General features: G+C 41.1%; 1 protein-coding gene across 6 annotated transcripts in view; it reads left to right on the forward strand.

Moving 5' to 3' along the window:
* The window catches only part of LOC111965246 (innate immunity activator protein), a 40,489-nt gene that overhangs the window by 10,439 nt on the left and 11,264 nt on the right, over positions 1 to 18,786 (forward strand). For 2 of the 6 annotated variants that reach the window (XM_023989334.2, XM_023989328.2), the window contains exon 2: positions 18,154 to 18,270. In XM_023989334.2, the coding sequence (XP_023845102.1) occupies positions 18,216 to 18,270 (55 nt within the window). In that variant the 5' untranslated portion in view covers positions 18,154 to 18,215. Of the gene's footprint in view, positions 1 to 11,886; positions 12,122 to 18,153; positions 18,271 to 18,786 lie in introns of those variants that run through there. The other 4 variants (XM_070444041.1, XM_070444044.1, XM_070444051.1 and 1 more) reach the window with 3 other exon arrangements.

An 18,786-nucleotide genomic window follows, 5' to 3' on the forward strand; every position in this document is an offset into this window, starting at 1 on the left:
TCAATTGTGTTGCTTAGATTAAATGGAAACAGCGGAACGAAACAAATTTGGCCTGTTTGGACTAATGATTACACCCCTGGTTACAGTAAATGGAAAGAGGGGGATAATGCGCAGTGTTGGGGGTAACGCATTCCAAATGTAATGCTTTACTGCAAAAAGTAAATGTTATTACTGTAACAAGTATTATAAAGGAGTTACTGTTCCAATTTGAGTAGTAAAATTACAGTTACTGATCAAAGAAATAGGTTTTTACATTTGATAATTTTCTTCCTATTACAGTTATTGATCCAAATAAATATGTGATTTATTATTTCCTCTCTGTTTGTGCAATATTTTAGAAATCCCCACCCACCCCAGATTCTAATTGCTTTCGTCCTCTCACCAAGTTCCTGTTTACGCACGCACTACTACTTACTGCATTAGTGAGGGAGATGAAAAATGGCGTAACGTTGACTTTCTCAGTGTAGATATACTCCCATTACTTTGATTTGGTAAGACAAAATGACAAAAATAACTGTAAAATGAAAACTGTGCCCAGGTAAGAAACCTCTTCACTGCTAGAAACACAATTTCTTGTAGCACCGGAAAAGGCAAAATGCCAACACAAGACCCGTAGCGAAAGACCCCGAGACCTGACCACTGCTTCTGAAGATGACTGTAGGCCTACCTCATCCAAACAACCAAAGTTTGATTTTAGTCATTTAGGACCGGCTGTAACTCAGGGAGAGCTAAACAAACTTGTAGCGGGGTATGTAGTAGAGAAAATGCTGCCCTTATCCATGGTAGAATCTGTCATTATTAGGCTACTTGCGTTTGTGTATAGGCCTACGTAACGTTGACATTGTTAACATTGAGTGAGGATGCAACGTTTTGGGGTGTAACGCAAAAGTAATATAATGAGGAGTGTAACTAATTACTTTTCCCAGGGAGTAATAAATCAAGTAATTTGTTATTGAAAGAAGTAATTTGGTAATCTATTACTTTATTTTTAGTAACGACCCCAACACTGCTCACGGGTAGGTGTCAGTAAGAGCCGGGAGATGTGACATTAACTAGAGAGACTGGGGGAGAGAGAGGAGGGGTTTGTCCAGACTTTCACACTGTCGTGCTTTGACCACCATGCAACAGAAAGAGGAAGAAAACAATTATGAGCTGAACATAACAGTATGCCAGTAGAAGGGAGGACAGTAGCAGGGGAGCCAACAGTGGTTTTTGACTACAATGAATTCCTATTGCAGTTCAATTGCAGTTATTCTGTTCTAGATTTTTTTTACATTCTATTACTGATTTGGTAACAGAATTATGTTTGTGTTTGAATCACTAAATACATCCTAAACAAAATTGTTATCAGTAAAAACATGAATTAATTGGTAGGTCTACCTACTTGTTAATTCGGTTAACTTTCATTATATTAAAGATACAGTGCCTTCAGAAAGTTTTCATACCCCTTGACTTATTCCACGTTGTGTTACAGCCTGAATTCAAAATGGGTTAAATAGCTTTTTTTTTCTCACCAATCTACACACAATACCCCATAATGACAAAGTGAAACAAACCGTTCTACTGATGCTTTTTTCTAGTTTTTCAAGCAAATGTCTTTTAAAGGAGTGTGCGAGCACACTTGTTCGGTTCAGCTAGCCGACTTTGGCTAGGCGCCAGCCGAACTGAAGCATGCTGATACTTTAAGGCTCTAAGAGCTTCATTTTGTTTTTTTTATCCGGAAAAACTCCCCAGTCCTTAATGATTACAAGCATACCCATAACGTGATGCATCCACAACTGTGCTTGGAAAAATGGAGAGTGGTACTCAGTCATGTGTTTGTATTGGATTTGTCCCAAACATAACACTATTCAGGACAAAAAGTGAATTGCTTTGCCATGTTTTTTGCAGTATTACTTTAGTGCCTTGTTGCAAACAGGATGCATGTTTTGGAATATTTTTTATTCTCTACAGGCTTCCTTCTTTTCACTCGGTCATGTAGGTTAATATTGTGGAGTAACTACAATGTTGTTGATCCATCCTCAGTGTTCTCCTATCACAGCCATTAAATTCAGGAACTGTTTTGGCCTCATGGTGAAATCCCTGAGTGGTTTCTTTCCTCTACGGCAACTGAGTTGGGAAGGACACCTGTAATTTTGTAGTGACTCGGTGTATTGATACACCATCCAAAGTGTAACTAATAACTTTACCATGCTCACAGGAACCTTCAATGTCTGCTTTTTTTTTTACCCATCTACCAATAGGTGCCCTTTGTGAGGCATTGGTAAACCTTCCTGGTCTTTGTGGTTGAAATTCACTGCTCGACTGAGGGACCTTACAGATAATTGTATGTGTAGGGTACAGAGATGAGGTAGTCATTCAAAAATCATGTTGAACACTATTGCACACAGTGAGGCCACGCAACTTATGTGACTTGTTAAGCAAATGTGTACTCCTGAACTTATTTAGGCTTGCCATAACAAAGGGGTTGAATACTTATTGACTCAAGACATTTCAGTTTTTAATTTATTTGACAAAACATCTCAATTTAATCCATTTTAAATTCAGGTTGTAACACAACAAAATGTGGAAAAGTTGAGGGGTGTAAAAACTTTCTGAAGGCACTGTATGTGGGTTTTTGGTAACAGAATGACAAGACACTAGGCAATATTTCTTAAACTTACAGTAGGCAAATCATTTCTGCAAAACTAAATCTACTTATTGATATTAACAGGGGTCTTCAACATTGTGTTTTGATGTATTTCTAGTAACTTTTATCTGCTAGGTGTTTTCTAAGACCCATTTTCCATCTGTTTCACCAGAAATCAAAGCCTTTGTGGAAAATGGTAGAAAATAATTATATACACCTTCATTTAAAAAAAATACAGGCTTAGCTTTCATTTGACACCAATTTTGGTCTGCTCCTATGAACTTCACGTTTGTGCTCATGGGACCTTTTTTTAAATGGATATTTCCCAGTAGCTAAATAAAATACTAAACAATGTAGCTAGTATTAATGATTGTGGGACAGATTTATGGACAATTTCTCACTTTTTATAGGTACGTTTTGTGATTGAGTATGACCAATGCTTACAAAAAAACTGCATGACAGTGCAGTGAACTGTAATAGTTTGGACACATAGAAGGCACTGCAGTCAGGTTATACTGCTCTAAATTCAGTGAGGCTATATCCCTGATCGTAGCTTTATATTGACCTTTTTAATAATAAGCACTATGAAATGGAAAGGCCTATTCTTTGCCTGGTGGACCAGGCAGGTGATTTGGATTTCCAATTCGCCCGTCTGGTCCAACAGGCAAGCCTTTACTATGAGTGGAGACAGTATGCTGGCCCTGTTACCAAGCAGATGCAGTTGTGTAAAGCTCCATGTATTAACACATTTTCATCAGGAATCAAGATACCCACTTATGTCATTCAGATATTATTTATTGGATGTAAAGGTATTTATTGGTCAGGAGGATATGTCCTGTTCCTAAGTCACTACAGACACCACACTATTGCCTATGCGCCAGCATGCATCTACAATGTGGTGTGGAATATCAAGGGCCAATTTGTTTAGGTTCCATTTTCCTTCGGAATGCTTAAAGCCCCCATGCAGTCTTTTTTTAATGATTATTTTTTCCATCATTGTGTTTATTTCATAAAAATAACTCTAAATATATTGTGTATAATTTATTTCCCCGAGCATCCTTTTGCCATTGAAATGCTCAGTCTGCTCGTGTGGCTGTGTTGATACAAATAAATATATTTACATACAGTGCTTTCAGAATGTATTCAGACCCCTTGACCTTTTCCACATTTTGTTACGTTAGTCTTATTCTAAAATTGATGACATTTCCCCCCCCTTCATCAGTCTACACACAATACCCCATAATGACAAAGCAAATTCAGGTTGAGACATTTTTGCTCATTTATAAAAAACTGAAATATCATATTTACATAAGTACTCAGACCCTTTACTCAGTACTTTGTTGAAGCACCTTTGGCAGTGATTACTGTATCGAGTCTTCTTGGGTATGACATTACAAGCTTGGCACACCTGTATTTGGGAAGTTTCTCCCATTCTTCTCTGCAGATCCTCACAAGTTCTGTCAGGTTGGATGGGAAGTGTTGCTGCACAGCTATTTTCAGGTCTCACCAGAGATGTTCAATCCGATTCATGTCCGGGCTCAAGGCTGGGTCACTCAAGGACATTCAAAGACTTGTCCCGAAGTCACTCCTGCGTTGTCTTGGCTGTGTGCTTAAGGTTGTTGTCCAGGTGAACCTTCTCCCAAGTCTGAAAACCTGCTCCAGAGAGCTCAGGACAGGATCTCTCTGTACTTTGCTCCGTTCATCTTTGCCTCGATCCTGACTAGTCTCCCAGTCTCTGCCACTGAAAAACATCCCCACAGCATAATCCTGCTACCACCATGCTTCACTTTAGGCATCGTGCCAGGTTTCCTCCAGATGTGATGCTTGGCATTCAGGACAAAGAGTTCAATCTTGGTTTCATCAGACCAGAGAATCTTGTTTCTCATGGTCTGAGAGTCCTTTAGGGGCCTTTTGGCGATCTCCAAGCGGGCTGTCGTGCCTTTTACTGAGCAGTGGCTTCCGTCTGGCCACTCTACCATGAAGGCCTTATTGGTGGAGTGCTGCAGAGATTGTTGTTCTTCTGGAAGGTTCTCCCATCTCCACAGAGGAGCTTTGTCAGTGTGACCATCGGGTTCTTGGTCACCTCCCTGACCAAGGCCCTTCTCCCCCGATTTCTCAGTTTGCACGGGCGGCCTGCTCTAGGAAGAGTATTTGTGGTTCCAAACTTCTTCCATTTAAGAATGATGGAGACCACTGTGTTCTTGGGGACCTTCAATGCTGCATACATTTTTTGGTACTCTTCCCCAGATCTGTGCCTCGACACAATCCTGTCTCGGAGCTCTACGGACAATTACTTCGACCTCATGACTTGGTTGTTGCTCTGACATGCACTGTCAACTGTGGGACCTTTTTATATAGACAGGTGTGTGCCTTTGTCATTATGGGGTACTGTGTGTAGATTGCTGAGGATGTAATTTAAAAAAAATAATAATAATTTGATTGTAATGTAACATTTGAAAATGTCAATGGGTCTGAATATTTTCCGAAGGCACTGTACACAGCCCTGCTTGTCTTATAGAAGGGGCATTCAACTCTTAAAGCCAGTTCATGCTTTTTCCGAAAATGGGGTTGGTTGCTTCGTATGAAGGATGTGATGCAATGCATGCCTCCGGAGGCTCCGCAAGAGCCAAATCAGACTCCGTACCGCATCGCCGTGCGCCTCTCAAATTTTGTAACAATGCTGAGGGCTCCATGTAGCTCCGTGTTGACATGATTGGTTGACAATGGGTGAGGGCGGTAGGTCCTGTATAAACACAAACTCACTTCACAACAGCTCTGCACTGCTCCGCGAAGCGCAAGAAGTATGAATGCCCTGACTTCTACAGAGGCCGTATCACAGATGTTGCACGGCCAATGCAGACGACGGATTGACCATGCAGCTCCTTTTACTCTAGGATGTCAGGAGCCTGCTGGTTTTCTGTTCTACCTGATAATTAATTGCACCCACCTTGTGTCCCAGGTCTAAATCAGTCCCTGATTTAGAGGGGAATGATTAAAAAGCGCAGTGGAACTGGCTTCGAGATCCAGAGGTGAGTTTGAGGGATGTATAGGATCGTCAAGACTCTGGATCAGAGCCGAGATTCACAAAACACTTCTTACGTAAAAAAATTAAGTAGCTTCTTAAGAAGTTCACAAGATAGTTCATAATTGCAATTCCATTAACATTTCTTAGCTAGCTAGCAAGGTCATGTTAGCATATTTCTTACTGATAAAAAAAATAAATAATAATATATATATATATATATATAAATAGGATTTAAAACAATCAATACTGAAACTTTCAGATGAAGTTTGAATCAATTAAACGTGTTCAATTGCTTTCATTAGCTTATTTTCTCACTTCCATGATTTTAAGACGAGGGTTTTTAGCTATCTTGGAATTAAGAACAAGTAATCCTACAATTTTATTTTCAAGAATCTAATTTCTTAACTATTTTCTTAGGAAAAAACATTGAAAATGTTCTTAAGTTTATTTCTATAACTTAATTGAGAAATAAAGTTAAGGAAGAAATGGCACTTAAACTTGTTAAGAATAACAAAAAATGTTTGTGAATCCGGGCCCTGTATATTTTCGCTCCAACCCTAATCTAGCACACCTGATTCTAATAATTAGCTAGTTGATGAGCTGAATCAGGTTGGTTACAGCTGGGGTTGGAGTGAGAACCTACAGGAGGGTAGCTCCCCAGGAATAGGGTTGGAGAACCCTGCTCTAGAGCCTTCAAAGAAAGGAGGGTACGTATGCAAATAAAAGATGCCTGGTCATTGGTCTGAATAATCAGATCAGATTGTGATGTCAATCTGTGGGCAAAAACTCTATACCACCTGAACAACACATAAGAGTGTTATTTCAACCTCATAGTGTGGAAATATATCTATTTTTTTTTTTACAGGAAATATATTTTTTTATTGCACTGCCCCTTTAGCATTAAATGATTACATTTCCACCACTCAAAACCATATCTGCATCCATATTCTATTCAGACCTCTCAGGAAGTTATGGGTATTTGTTGCCTCTAAGGAGTGACTTTAATGTCATACTGTGAATGAAGTGGTCTTGAAATTCAATGGAAATTGGTGGACGTGCTGGGAACGAGTGTGAAGTGTTGGAATCTGTGGCATTGTGGGGTTAGGGCCAGGGTGATGCAAGGGAAAGGCAGAACAGCATGCCTCTATTGAGCCACTGACAGTTGAGCTTTGGTACTTGATTATAGTCTCAGGTTGTGTGATACTCGTGACTGTCACCTCGGTGAATGATGCTTCAATTTAGTCCATTGGCATGTCATGTTCACACAGCACGCTTACTGTTCCCCTAAATAATGTTGCATAAGGTTTTATGAATATTTAGTTCAGATGCTGTACTCATTTGATTAGACCTAGACAATTTTCTCTGTAACCTTTTATGTTGAGGTCAGAGGACCTCTTTTACGAGGGTTACCTTGCTATACTGCAGTTAAACTCGCCATTATTTCTCTAGCCCAGTATGCCTTTAAAATAATTCTCTGCTGACTTTGTCGTCTTTTTTCTCTGATGTATGTAACATACCCAGAAGGTCTAATACTGGACTGTATTACCACAGAGGGTGGCACTACGTTTGGCAGTCTCATAGTCAACATGTCTAGTCTTTGTTGCCCCACCCCCTGCAGTACAGACATCCAGACTAAACAGTAACCCACTCTGACCATTCTGTTGCTGTAATACATTGACCTGAAAGGAACTGTGAACTTCCTCTCAGATGAGCAGGGAAAGATAGAGAAGAGGACCTAACCCTCATGTCATAGGAATTTATAATGAAATACAATGGTAATTGATGAGTACCTATAGGTTAGGCTAATGGTTCACTGTCTGATATGACGTTAATTCATACATTCACAACATAATTTATTTTATGGACCTCCCAAATCCTATTTTGAGTTATCACTGAAAAGGGATGGAGCCGAGTGAAAAATACTGGATCATAATCAGTACACACTAAATAAGAGCAAATGTTTTAAGAATATTTTTTTTGAGCCATTCAATTAAAGGGAGTAATGTTAGAAATGTCCTGAATAGCACTGTATTTTATCCTCAACAACACCAAACCCATTTTGCATGAGGCTACTTCCCCCATCTTTTGTGTGATGTGCGTGTGGTAAAACCCATGCTCCCAAAACACATTTGAAGTGCTCGTTAGACTCTTAAAAGCAGTCCCGCTGGTTAGCAAGTGTATTTCTCTTGGCCAAAAATATCCTGCACCCCACAGAATGCTAAGTAGAGGGCATGTGTCAGCGACGAGGTCCTTGGCGGTGCTTTCTGTGAAGCGGTGTTGATGGCTTTAAGCGCAGGCACTGTGGTAATGAGTGAGGAGGGTTGTATTCCTGCAGATCACAGCTATCTTTGGTTTGGATGCTGGAGTGGCAGTCGGAGACTGTGGTTACAACCCAAATGGCACCCTATGCACTAGTTTCGACCGGAGCCTATTGGGCTCTGGTCAAAAGTAGTGCACTATATAGGGAATTGCCAGGGTGTTATTTGGGAGGTAACCTGTGCTGTCCACATCAGAGGTGTTCCAGTCTCTGCTTTGGCTAATTTCAAATACATTTCCATTACACATCTTCATTATGGGAGCCTCACAAGGCCACACAGACACCAACCAGAAGGGCGGGAGAGTTCAGTAACCCTGAGAGTCTTGTTTACTTGGAGTTCTCAAAACCTCTTTCAACTGGCAATTACTTTTCAAGGCACCAGTAATTTAGAATAATTGTGAACAGCTAATTACCGATGCCGGAGCTAGAGCGAGTAAAGTTGCTAAATGTTACGTTTGGAAAAGGTCTGACTGTTTCGTTCTCACTCTGGCAGCTGACTGAGGGTAATGCTAAGTTGCTACGTATAGCCTAGCAATTCCGTTATGATGTTATAAAGACACAATAACATTCAGGGAATGTGTTATTGCCGGCTGCTATGTTCCCTTCAACAAAACACAATTTGTGTCTCTCTGGGATTTCTGGTTGACATAACCCATCCTTTAATGTCCTCTGTGAACCAAGGCAGGGTTTGTTTTGTGCCGGACTGGAGCCTGTATGTCTCTCTGCACTCTGCAGCACTCATGGCAATGTCCTGGGTGTCAGCAAACATTGGCCTAGTCTAAGACACTGACCCCAGAGGGTACTCGTAGAACGAGAGAGAGGGGAAGAGTGCACGGCCTAGTCACCCATGAGGTTTTTGTTGTCAAGGTTGGTTGATTGCTAGTGTAAAAGCAGAATATCCTACTTCTAGCTTTTTCCTGAGACATGGTTCACTGCCACATTCAGTGCACATGAGTTTCCTGTGTGAATGGACTGGACTGTGGGGGGGGATCACCACAACAACAACCCCTCAGAGTCGCCTGTGTATACTCAGCTCCCACACCCAATATAGACCAAGGAGTTGTCCCACAATGCACTCTATTCCCTTTTTATAGTGCACTACTTTTGACCAGGGCTCATAAGGTGCATAGTAAGGCACTATATTGGGAATAGGGTGCCATTTGGGACTCGAAACCGGAAAGTGCGGTGATGGAAATCTACAGGGCCTTATAGAAAGGCTTAAGAGGGCGGCTCTCTCCTCAATCCCATGGAAATCTTATATATGTCGAACAAAGCACTGTGTGGCTGTGCAACACATCTCCTTTCTCTTCTTGGGCCAGCTATATTTGCCTCACATTCTGTCTTTGTACACAAGTCCGATCTTTTGATTGTACAGTGAGTTAATTGTGGAATGTGCCAGCCTTTTTGGCACTTGGGCAAGACCTCAGATACTACCCTACCTTTAGGTTATAACTACTTTTCTACCAGGATAATTTATGAACTTGGAGCGCCTGGGGTTTAAAGTCTGTTTAGTAATGGAATTGGCTGAACCAGATATCTGCCTCCTTTTTTTCCTTTCTTTTTTAACTGCTGCTGTCTTGGTGCCATGTCTTTGGTGATTTGATACCCTGCTGTCTGGGAATTGTGGGGGCTTGTTCAGGGTCTCTAGGCGCCAGCATTCTTTGAGAGACGGAGTGAATATCAGGATTCTGAGTATGTGAGCCATGCAGTGGTAGAGCAGGTGCTGTGTGTCCACACATTCTGATTCCCACCACTATGTTCTTCCCTCCCTGGTGGGCACTGGGCATTTTAGGTCCTCCTCTGGCTCACACACTCCTACTCATACCAAAGGACTCAGACACACCAATAGTGTTTGCTGGTCGAGAGTACTTAGCACCTCAAAGTAATTTGCGCACAAATTTTACATGTAGAATCGTGTAGATAAATGTTGTCAGTCAGACATCTAAAGTGGGTGGTCCCTAATGCCTGGACACTACATGACTTTCAAAAGCCTAATATCTCTGAGCCGCTCACATTAAACGACCATCTCTCCTGTTGTTTTTTTTGTCTTGCCAACCTAGTTGTGCGCACACTAAACTATCTGGCACAGACGGGGTGTCACACTCTGCAAGACTCTTCTCTTGCTCGTGAGGATTCTTGATACCACCACGCTTTCTCGCGAAAACAGCAATGCGATTAGATTGTAGCTAGAACGAGCTGTGGCTCAAAGCAGCCTCTAACGTTTTCAGTCACACTCACAAATCAAGTAAAATTTTATGTCACATGGCCTAATACAACAGGTGTTGCCCTTACCACGCATGCCGTACAGAGTTGAAATATCTAGCCAACATTTTGAATTGAAAAACATTGCTTGTGATCATCAGAGCTATAATGATTTGATGCTTTGGTTAAAGGCAAGTACAAACGCTTCTGCTCAAGAGTCTACACATTCTGGGTGATGCGAAACAACATCAGCATCTCAAGGGCTATTGCTGACCACCATTCTCCAAACTAGTTGTTGCACATCTCACACTATAAGAGCATTGCAGATTTTGTGCAAACGTGTTTAAAAACTTCAGGATGTCTGGGACTGCTCAAAGATCAGTAGCCCTCAGATTGCGTCTTTGACCTGCTCACATGAAACGAGCGTCGTGGCAGCCGCACACCCAGACTAGGCAACGACATGGTGATTTTATCTCCGATCTCAAACTTTTCTGGGACGGTGTTTTAAGCTGGGTGTAGTGGTACATAAAAACAGGTAAATATTGTACAATCCAGGTGTGCAAGGCTCTTAGAGTTACCCAGAAAGACTCACAGCTGTGATCTCTGCCAAATGTGATTCTAACATATCTTGACTCAGGGGGTTGAATACTTATCTAATCAAGATATATTAGTGTTTTATTTTCAAATGTTTTATGTTAGCATTTTTCTTCCACTTTGACATTAAGAGTATTTTGTGTAGATCGTTGATAAAAAATTATAATTAAATCCATTTTAATCCCACTATGTAACACAACAAAATGTGGAAAAAGTCAAGTGGCGTGAATACTTTCTTTCTGATGGCACTGTAAGTGAATCTTTAAGTTATTTGAAGTCTTCTAAACCAGTGGTTCCCAAACTTTGTGTGTGTTTTAAAGGAACTCCTTACGGCTTTCAACGTTGTTATAGTAGAATGCAAAAGATGCAATTTCGAAATTGGGTAGTACATCATCAGTTTTCCTCTTGTCATGTCAGTCATTGCAGAACTTAGAGAGCTATTGCTGCAACATTTTATCTACCAACAAGAGGGGAGTGAACAGGTCTTGTGCCCATAGAAATTACGTGGCGCGCGCTTGCAGGATGTTCTCTAATGCCTGAGTGAAGAAGGTTGGGAACCCCTGCTCTAAACTGCTGTATGGATTTAAAATCAAATGCTTAACTCATTTGGATATGCATAGTTCCAAGACAACTTACTGAAGTGGTCAGGAGAGGGCAGTAAATGTACATTCTAACAAATCAGTATCAATGTTTATGCATGTATTAAAACTTGTGTCTGAATATGGTAAATTAATTACTTATACATTTGGTGTGGTTCTCATTAACAAACCTTTACTGAGCTGTAGCAAAAGTTTTATAGCCATGGTAACATTTATGTGAAGATATAGGAACAAAACATTAGACTTACAACTTACAATGATTCACTCTTACTTCTTTAACATCTGCTAAACACGTGTATGTGACCAATAACATTTTATGAAAATGGTATCAACCACTTACAAATAATTGTGATTGAGGTGTTCTTGTGAAATCAATAATGTCAGACTATGATAAAATGCACATTGATATTTGACACAATCGGTTCGTGGTAGCCTAATCTCTCTTCATACTGTACCTGGTTTTCACCTCGCACCTTGATAAGGGACTAATTGAAATGTAACAATTCCCATTATCATCATTGTTTACACATTTCAAAGCAGTGCATTAAATCGCTTCCTGTCCTGAAGGTTCAGCAGTGCACAGGTATGCACCATACGCGCCTTCGCAAACTACTCCCCTTTTCGTGGTTGAGTCATCCTTCTCCTACCTTACTTCTAATCACAGTTCTCCTTTCAATCACTTCCATTCAAGTGGGGAATACGAGAATAGTTAGGCAGTTTTCGGGAGTCTACTTTTGAACCAAATTATTGAAAATGTAAGTGCATTTCCTTTTAATGTGCTTTAATTTTACACACAGCATATGTACGCAAACTGTTGTCCGACTTGTCCAGTTGAAGTGAACATTTAGTTCACTGTTTATAGTCCAAATACTTTATATATTTTTATCATGAAACGTAACCTATGCTGAGAGTAATTTATTTTGTTGTAATTCCCTGTCCACTATCCTTTACTAGGAGAACCAAGTTTGTATTGAAATAGAAAAAGCTTGTTGCGTAATGCCCTGTAATTATAATTTTTTTGACCATCTTCATTTTAGTTGACCCAGTAACCATCGCTTTTGGAACCATGTGGGGGGACGTGTAGACGTGTTCGGTTTTAAATGGTTTCTTGAAAGTGACGGGGGCTGTTTCAATTGGTATACAGTCTTTATGCTTCATGTAAGCTACCAGGGGAGATAATGGACACTTGATTGACGCGGAATGAATCATTTCCTGTTTAACGCCTACGTCAGTATTTTGTTGAAATGTTTAGACTTTGTTTTTTGTGTCTACCTTTGCCTCGCTGTATACTTTATCATTTGGCTTTATAGATATTGAGGTTTGAGTCTTATAATCATGAATAGCCCATTCACAGTCTTGGGTAAAATATATTATGCCCCTGTTTTATTATAACATTTATTGCGTGTTTTATATAAAGAATTCACTAAGATAATAAATATCGTGGCAGCTTTTCCACAAAACAACTTGCCTTGCATACTATAGACAGGAGATTGGAATTTCATTCCGTTATAACCTCATCCCACATGTCTCAATATGTGCATTGCATTGGGATTCAAGAGGTTTCGGGATAATAAACACATTGTTATCATTTACGCCTTCTGCACACAGTTGCATCAGCCAATTTAAACTACCCTTGCTTTTTTCTCTCTCTTAAGTAATCATTGCCTAAACTGAGATTTGCAGTCAGTCACTCTGATGTGGAAGTTTCACAAACCGCTTTAGTCACAGGAAGCTCCCTAGACTCTGTATAGCAAGAGTCGTATGTCATACTAGTCTTGCATTGGACACAGTGTATGGATCTGGGATCAAGGTGATGTCAGCAGGATCATGTCATACCTGAGTCATTCCACCAACTGGCCTCTAGCTGAAGGAGCCAAAATGGCTCCAAGGACATGGTCAACCAAAGTAGCATTTGGTTGGAGAAACTCCGGTAGTGGACAGACTGAATATGACCCGGTACGGCCAGAAGAGGACTGGCCACCCCTCAGCACCTTGTTCCTCTCTAGATTTCTTCCTAGGATCCTGCCTTCTAGGGAGATTTTCCTAGCCACTGCTTCTGCATTGCTTTGGGGTTTTAGGCTGGGTATCTGTAAATCAATATGTAAAGCACTTTGTGACAACTGCTGATGTAAAAAGGTGCACAATCTCTAATGTTAAGGAAGTCTCAAGGTTCTGCTCGCCTGAGTTAGAATACCTCATGATAAGCTGTAGACCATACTTTTTACCAAGAGTTTTTATCTATATTAGCAGTCTATTTACCACCAATAACCGTTGCTAGCACTAAGACCGCACTCAACGAGCTGTATAGGGCCATACGCAAAAAAGAAAATGCTCATCCAGAGGCGGCGCTCCTAGAGGCCGATAGTTTTCCTGCATTAAAATAATCTGTTTTACCTCATTTCTACCAGAATGTCATCTGTGTAACGAGGCGAAAAAACTCTTGATCACCTTAACTCCACACATAGACACATACAAAGCTCTCCCTCACCCTCAATTTGGCAAATCTGACCTTAACACTATCCTTCTGATCCCTGCTTACAAGCAGAAACTCAAACCGGAAGTACCAGTGACACGCTCAATACACAAGTGGGCAGATGCTGAGCTACAGGACTTTTTTGCTAGCACAGACTGGAACATGTTACAGGATTCATCTGATGGTATTGAGTAGTTTACCTCATCAGTCACCGGCTTTGTTAACCTTTCTGGCGCAAGCGTTCCGCTAGCGACCCACTTCGACAACATCTGGTGAAATTGCAGAACGTGAAATTCAAATTACAGAAATAGAAATATATAACATTCATGAAAATACAAGTGTCATACATCAAAATAAAGCTTAACTTCTTGTTAATCCAGCCGCTGTGTCAGATTTCAAAAAGGCTTTACGGCGAAAGCACAACATGCGATTATCTGAGGACAGCTCCCCGCATACAAAAGCATGAAAAACATATTTCAACCAGGCAGGTGCGGCACGAAAGTCAGAAATAGCGATATAATAAATGCCTTACCTTTGAAGATCTTCTTCTGTTGGAACTCCAAAAGGTCCCAGCTACATCACAAAAGGTCCTTTTTGTTTGATAAAGTCCTTCTTTATAACCCCAAAAACTCAGTTTAGCTGGTGCGCTTCATTCAATAATCCACCGGTTTCCCTCCTTCTAAATGCATACAAAATTAATCCCAAACGTTACCAATAAACTTCACCAAACATGTCAAACAACGTTTATAATCAAAACTCAGGTACCCTAATACATAAATAAACGATCAAATTTAAGACGGAGAATCGTTATTGCCTTTTCTGGAGATAAACAGCAAAGAACGCGCTCTCATCCACGCGCATGTAAAACACTACAGCTAATTGTTCCAAAAACAAGCCTGAAACTCTTTCTAAAGACTGTTTACATCTAGTGGAAGCCCTAGGAACTGCAATCTGGGAGGATTTCGCCTCATAATAAACATGACAGCCATTGGAAACAGTGGTAGGCTGAAAATATTATTTTTTTTGGATGGTTTGTCCTCTGGGTTTCGCCTGCCATATCAGTTCTGTTATACTCACAGACATTATTTTAACTTCTTGAGTATAGGGGGCAGTATTTTCGTTTTTGGCTAAAAAACGTACCCATTTTGAAACCCATTTCTCAGCCCCCGAAACTAGAATATGCATATAATTGTCAGATTAGGATAGAAAACACTCTAAAGTTTCCAAAACTGTCAAAATATTGTCTGTGTTTTTAACAGAACTGATATTGCAGGCGAAAACCTGAGGAAAATACAATCAGGAAGTGCCTCTTTTTTTGAAACCTCTGTTCTTATGCATGCCTATCATCTATTTAAAGGGATATCAACCAGATTCCTTTTTCTATGGCTTCCCTAAGGTGTCAACAGTCTTTAGACATCGTTTCAGGCTTATATTTTGAAAAATGAGTGAGAACGATCACATTGCGTAAGTGGTTTGGTGGGGGCTCTCAGAGTGAGTTTTGCGCAACAGAGAAAGGCGGCCATTGTTTCTCCCGGTCCTATTGAAAAACCAACACTCCCGGTTGATATATTATCGAATATATATTTGAAAAACAACCTGAGGATTGATTATAAAAAACGTTTGACATGTTTCTGTGGACATTATGGATATTATTTGGAATTTTCGTCTGCGTTGTCGTGACCGCTCCTTCCTGTGGATTTCTGAGGATAACGCGCCAAACGAACGGAGGTTTTTGGATATAAAAATAATCTTTATGGAACAAAAGGAACATTTGTTGTCTAACTGGGAGTCGCGTGAGTGAAAACATCCGAAGATCATCAAAGGTAAACGATTAATTTGATTGCTTTTCTGATTTTCGTGACCAAGTTACCTGATGCTAAGTGTACTTAATGTTTTGTCGAGCGATCGATCAACTTACACAAACGCTTGTATTGCTTTCGCTGTAAAGCATCATTTCAAAATGACGACAGGTGGATTAACAAAAGGCTAAGCTGTGTTTTGCAATATTGCACTTGTGATTTCATGAATATTAATATTTTTTTGTAATATTATTTTACTGTGGCGCTATGCTATTCAGCGTTGCTGATGACAATTATCCCGATACCAGGATGGGTAGATCAGAAAGGTTAACAATTTTAGGGAAGTTAGTGTTTTCTATCCAAATCTACCAATTATATGCAAATCCTAGCTTCTGGGCCTGAGAAACAGGCAGTTTACTTTGGGCACGCTTTTCATCTGGACGTCAAAATACTGCCCCCTAGCCCAAAGAGGTTAATATGTGCATCTACGACTTCGTACCCACAGTGACCGTAGTTCATATCCCAACCAGAAGCAATGGATTACAGGCAAGATACACACTACGCTAAAGGCTAGTGCTTCCGCTTTCAATGAGTGGAACACTAATCCGGACCCTTATAAGAAATCCCGCTACGACCTCAGACAAACTATCAAACATGCAAAGTGTCAATACAGGACTAAGATCGAATCCTACTACACCAGCTGTAATGTGGCAGGGCTTGCAAGCTATCACAGATTACAAAGGGAAACCCAGTGACGCAAGCCTACCAGACGAGTTAACTGCCTTGTATGCTCGCTTCAAGGCTAGCAACACTGAACCATGCATGAGAGCACCAGCTGTTCCGCACGACTGTGTGATCATGCTCTTCGTAGCCTATGTGAGTAGAACCTTTTTAAACAGGTTTACATTCAAAAGTCTGCAGGGCCAGACAGGTTACCAGGACGCGTACTCCGAGAATGCGCTGACCAGCTGGCAAGTATCGTCACTCACATTTTCAGTCACTACCCAGTCTGTAATACCTACATGTTTCAAGCAGACCACCATAGTCCCTGTGCCCATGAACACCAAGGTAACCTGTCTAAATGACTATTGCCCCGTAGCACTCACATCTGTAGCCATAAAATGCTTTGCTCACATCAACACCATCATCCCAGACACCCTGGACCCACTCCATTTTGCATACCGCCACAACAGATCCACAGATGATGCAATCTCTTGCATTCCACACTGCCCTTTCCCATCTGGACTAAAGGAACACTTAAGTGAGGATACTGTTCATTCACTGCAGCTTAGTGTTCAACACCATAGTGCCCTCCAAGCTCCTCACTAAGCTAAGGACCTTGGGACTGAACACCGCCCTCTGCAACTGGATACTGGATTTCCTGACGGGCCGCCATGCTGACCCTCAGGGGTGCGTGCTTAGTCCCTTCCTGTACTCCCTGTTCACTCAAAACTGCGTGGCCGCGCACGACTCCCAACACCATCATTAAGTTAGCCGACGACACGATGGTGGTAAGCCTGATCACCGACGACGATGAGACAGCCTATAGGGATGAAGTCAGAGACCTGGCAGTGTGGTGCCAGGACAACAACCTCTCCCTCAACGTCAGTAAGACAAAGGAGCTGATCGTGGACTATAGGCAACGGAGGGCTAAACGCACCATCATTCACATCGACAGGGCTGTAGTGGAACGGGTTGAGCGCTTCAAGTTCCTCTGTGTCCACATCACTAAGGATCTATCATGGTCCAAACACACCAACACAGTCGTGAAGAGGGCACAATAATGCCTCTTTCCCTTCCAGGAGGCTGAAAAGATTTGTCATGGGTCCTCAGATCCTCAAAAGGTTCTACAGCTGCGCTATATAGAGCATCTTGACTGGCTGCATCACTGCTTGGTATGGCATCTGCTTGGCTTCCAACCTCAAGGCGCTACAGAGGGTCGTGCTTATGGCCCAGTACATCACTGGGGCTGGGCTCCCTGCCATCCAGGACCTCTATACCAGGTGGTGTCAAAATTAACACTATATAGTCAATAGGGTGCTGTTTAGGACACAAACCTCAGGTTTAGAGTTAGATAGTCAGTCTGAATCCACTCTGGTTTGAAACCCTGGTGAGGCTGTGCTGACAGGGAGTAACGGGAGGGAATGGCCCATAGTAATAGGAAAGAGTGGTCCACTCCATTGTTTACTGTGCAAAGTCACAGGGAATTTGGTTTGACCCCCTTGATTTTGTGTCACATGGACTTCTTCATGGTTTAAGGTTTAAGTGGGGTGTTGAAAGTGTAATCGTCTCTTAGTGGTGGATGGATCCATTAATTTAGTCTAAAATTAGATGTTCTAATTTTGCTGAAAAGCAACAATTTACTACTATTAAACAGGATTATTTTCTGTAGTATAGTGAGACTGTATAGATGTTTTGTAAAAAAAAATAGCATTTTTATGCTTTTTAAAATGAATTTCCATGTAAATGGACAATAAAATGTATCGTTGAAGAAAATTAACGTGTATTTTTGCAGGGCATCGTGAAACTAGACATTTTCCTGTTCCCCCACCCCTGTAAACCACCAGACTCACAGACATGGAGGGTAAAGAAGAGATCAGTGACACAGACAGTGGTATCATTCTCCATTCTGGTAAGCACCAAATACATTTATCAACTTCCATGACACTAACATTTATTCACTATAATGGGACACCTGTAGTGAGAGATTAGTCCCAAAAAATTCTAACTTGATATGTCATGGGTTTTGTCTTAAAAACCTATTGGTGTTCCAGTTATAATGATGTAGTAAGCAAGCAAGCCACACTACTCAAAAGTGGTTTATAATCCTTTTATTTATTCTTTGGTGCTCCATTTCTAAGAAGATGCAGTGGCCACTACCAATGGTTTCTATAAACCAGTAGCTGAGCTATTGCTGGTCACATTCTTCACTGCAAATGTTATTTAGTCACGCACTGTCTTTTACCCACAATGGAGATTATCAATCCAGACAGAATCGGGGGTATTGTCATTCAGTCATTGCCATGTTTTCTACTGTTTATATTCTCCTGCATGGTTGCCATTCCGGTGGCAGTTTCTGTGTGACATCTTTATTTCCCCGTCACACCCTCGATGGCTTTCACCGCTGTCTGTCAGTACCTGTAGGGAT

The sequence above is a fragment of the Salvelinus sp. IW2-2015 genome, linkage group LG1 (assembly GCF_002910315.2).
Source record: "Salvelinus sp. IW2-2015 linkage group LG1, ASM291031v2, whole genome shotgun sequence".
NCBI lineage: Eukaryota > Metazoa > Chordata > Actinopteri > Salmoniformes > Salmonidae > Salvelinus > Salvelinus sp. IW2-2015.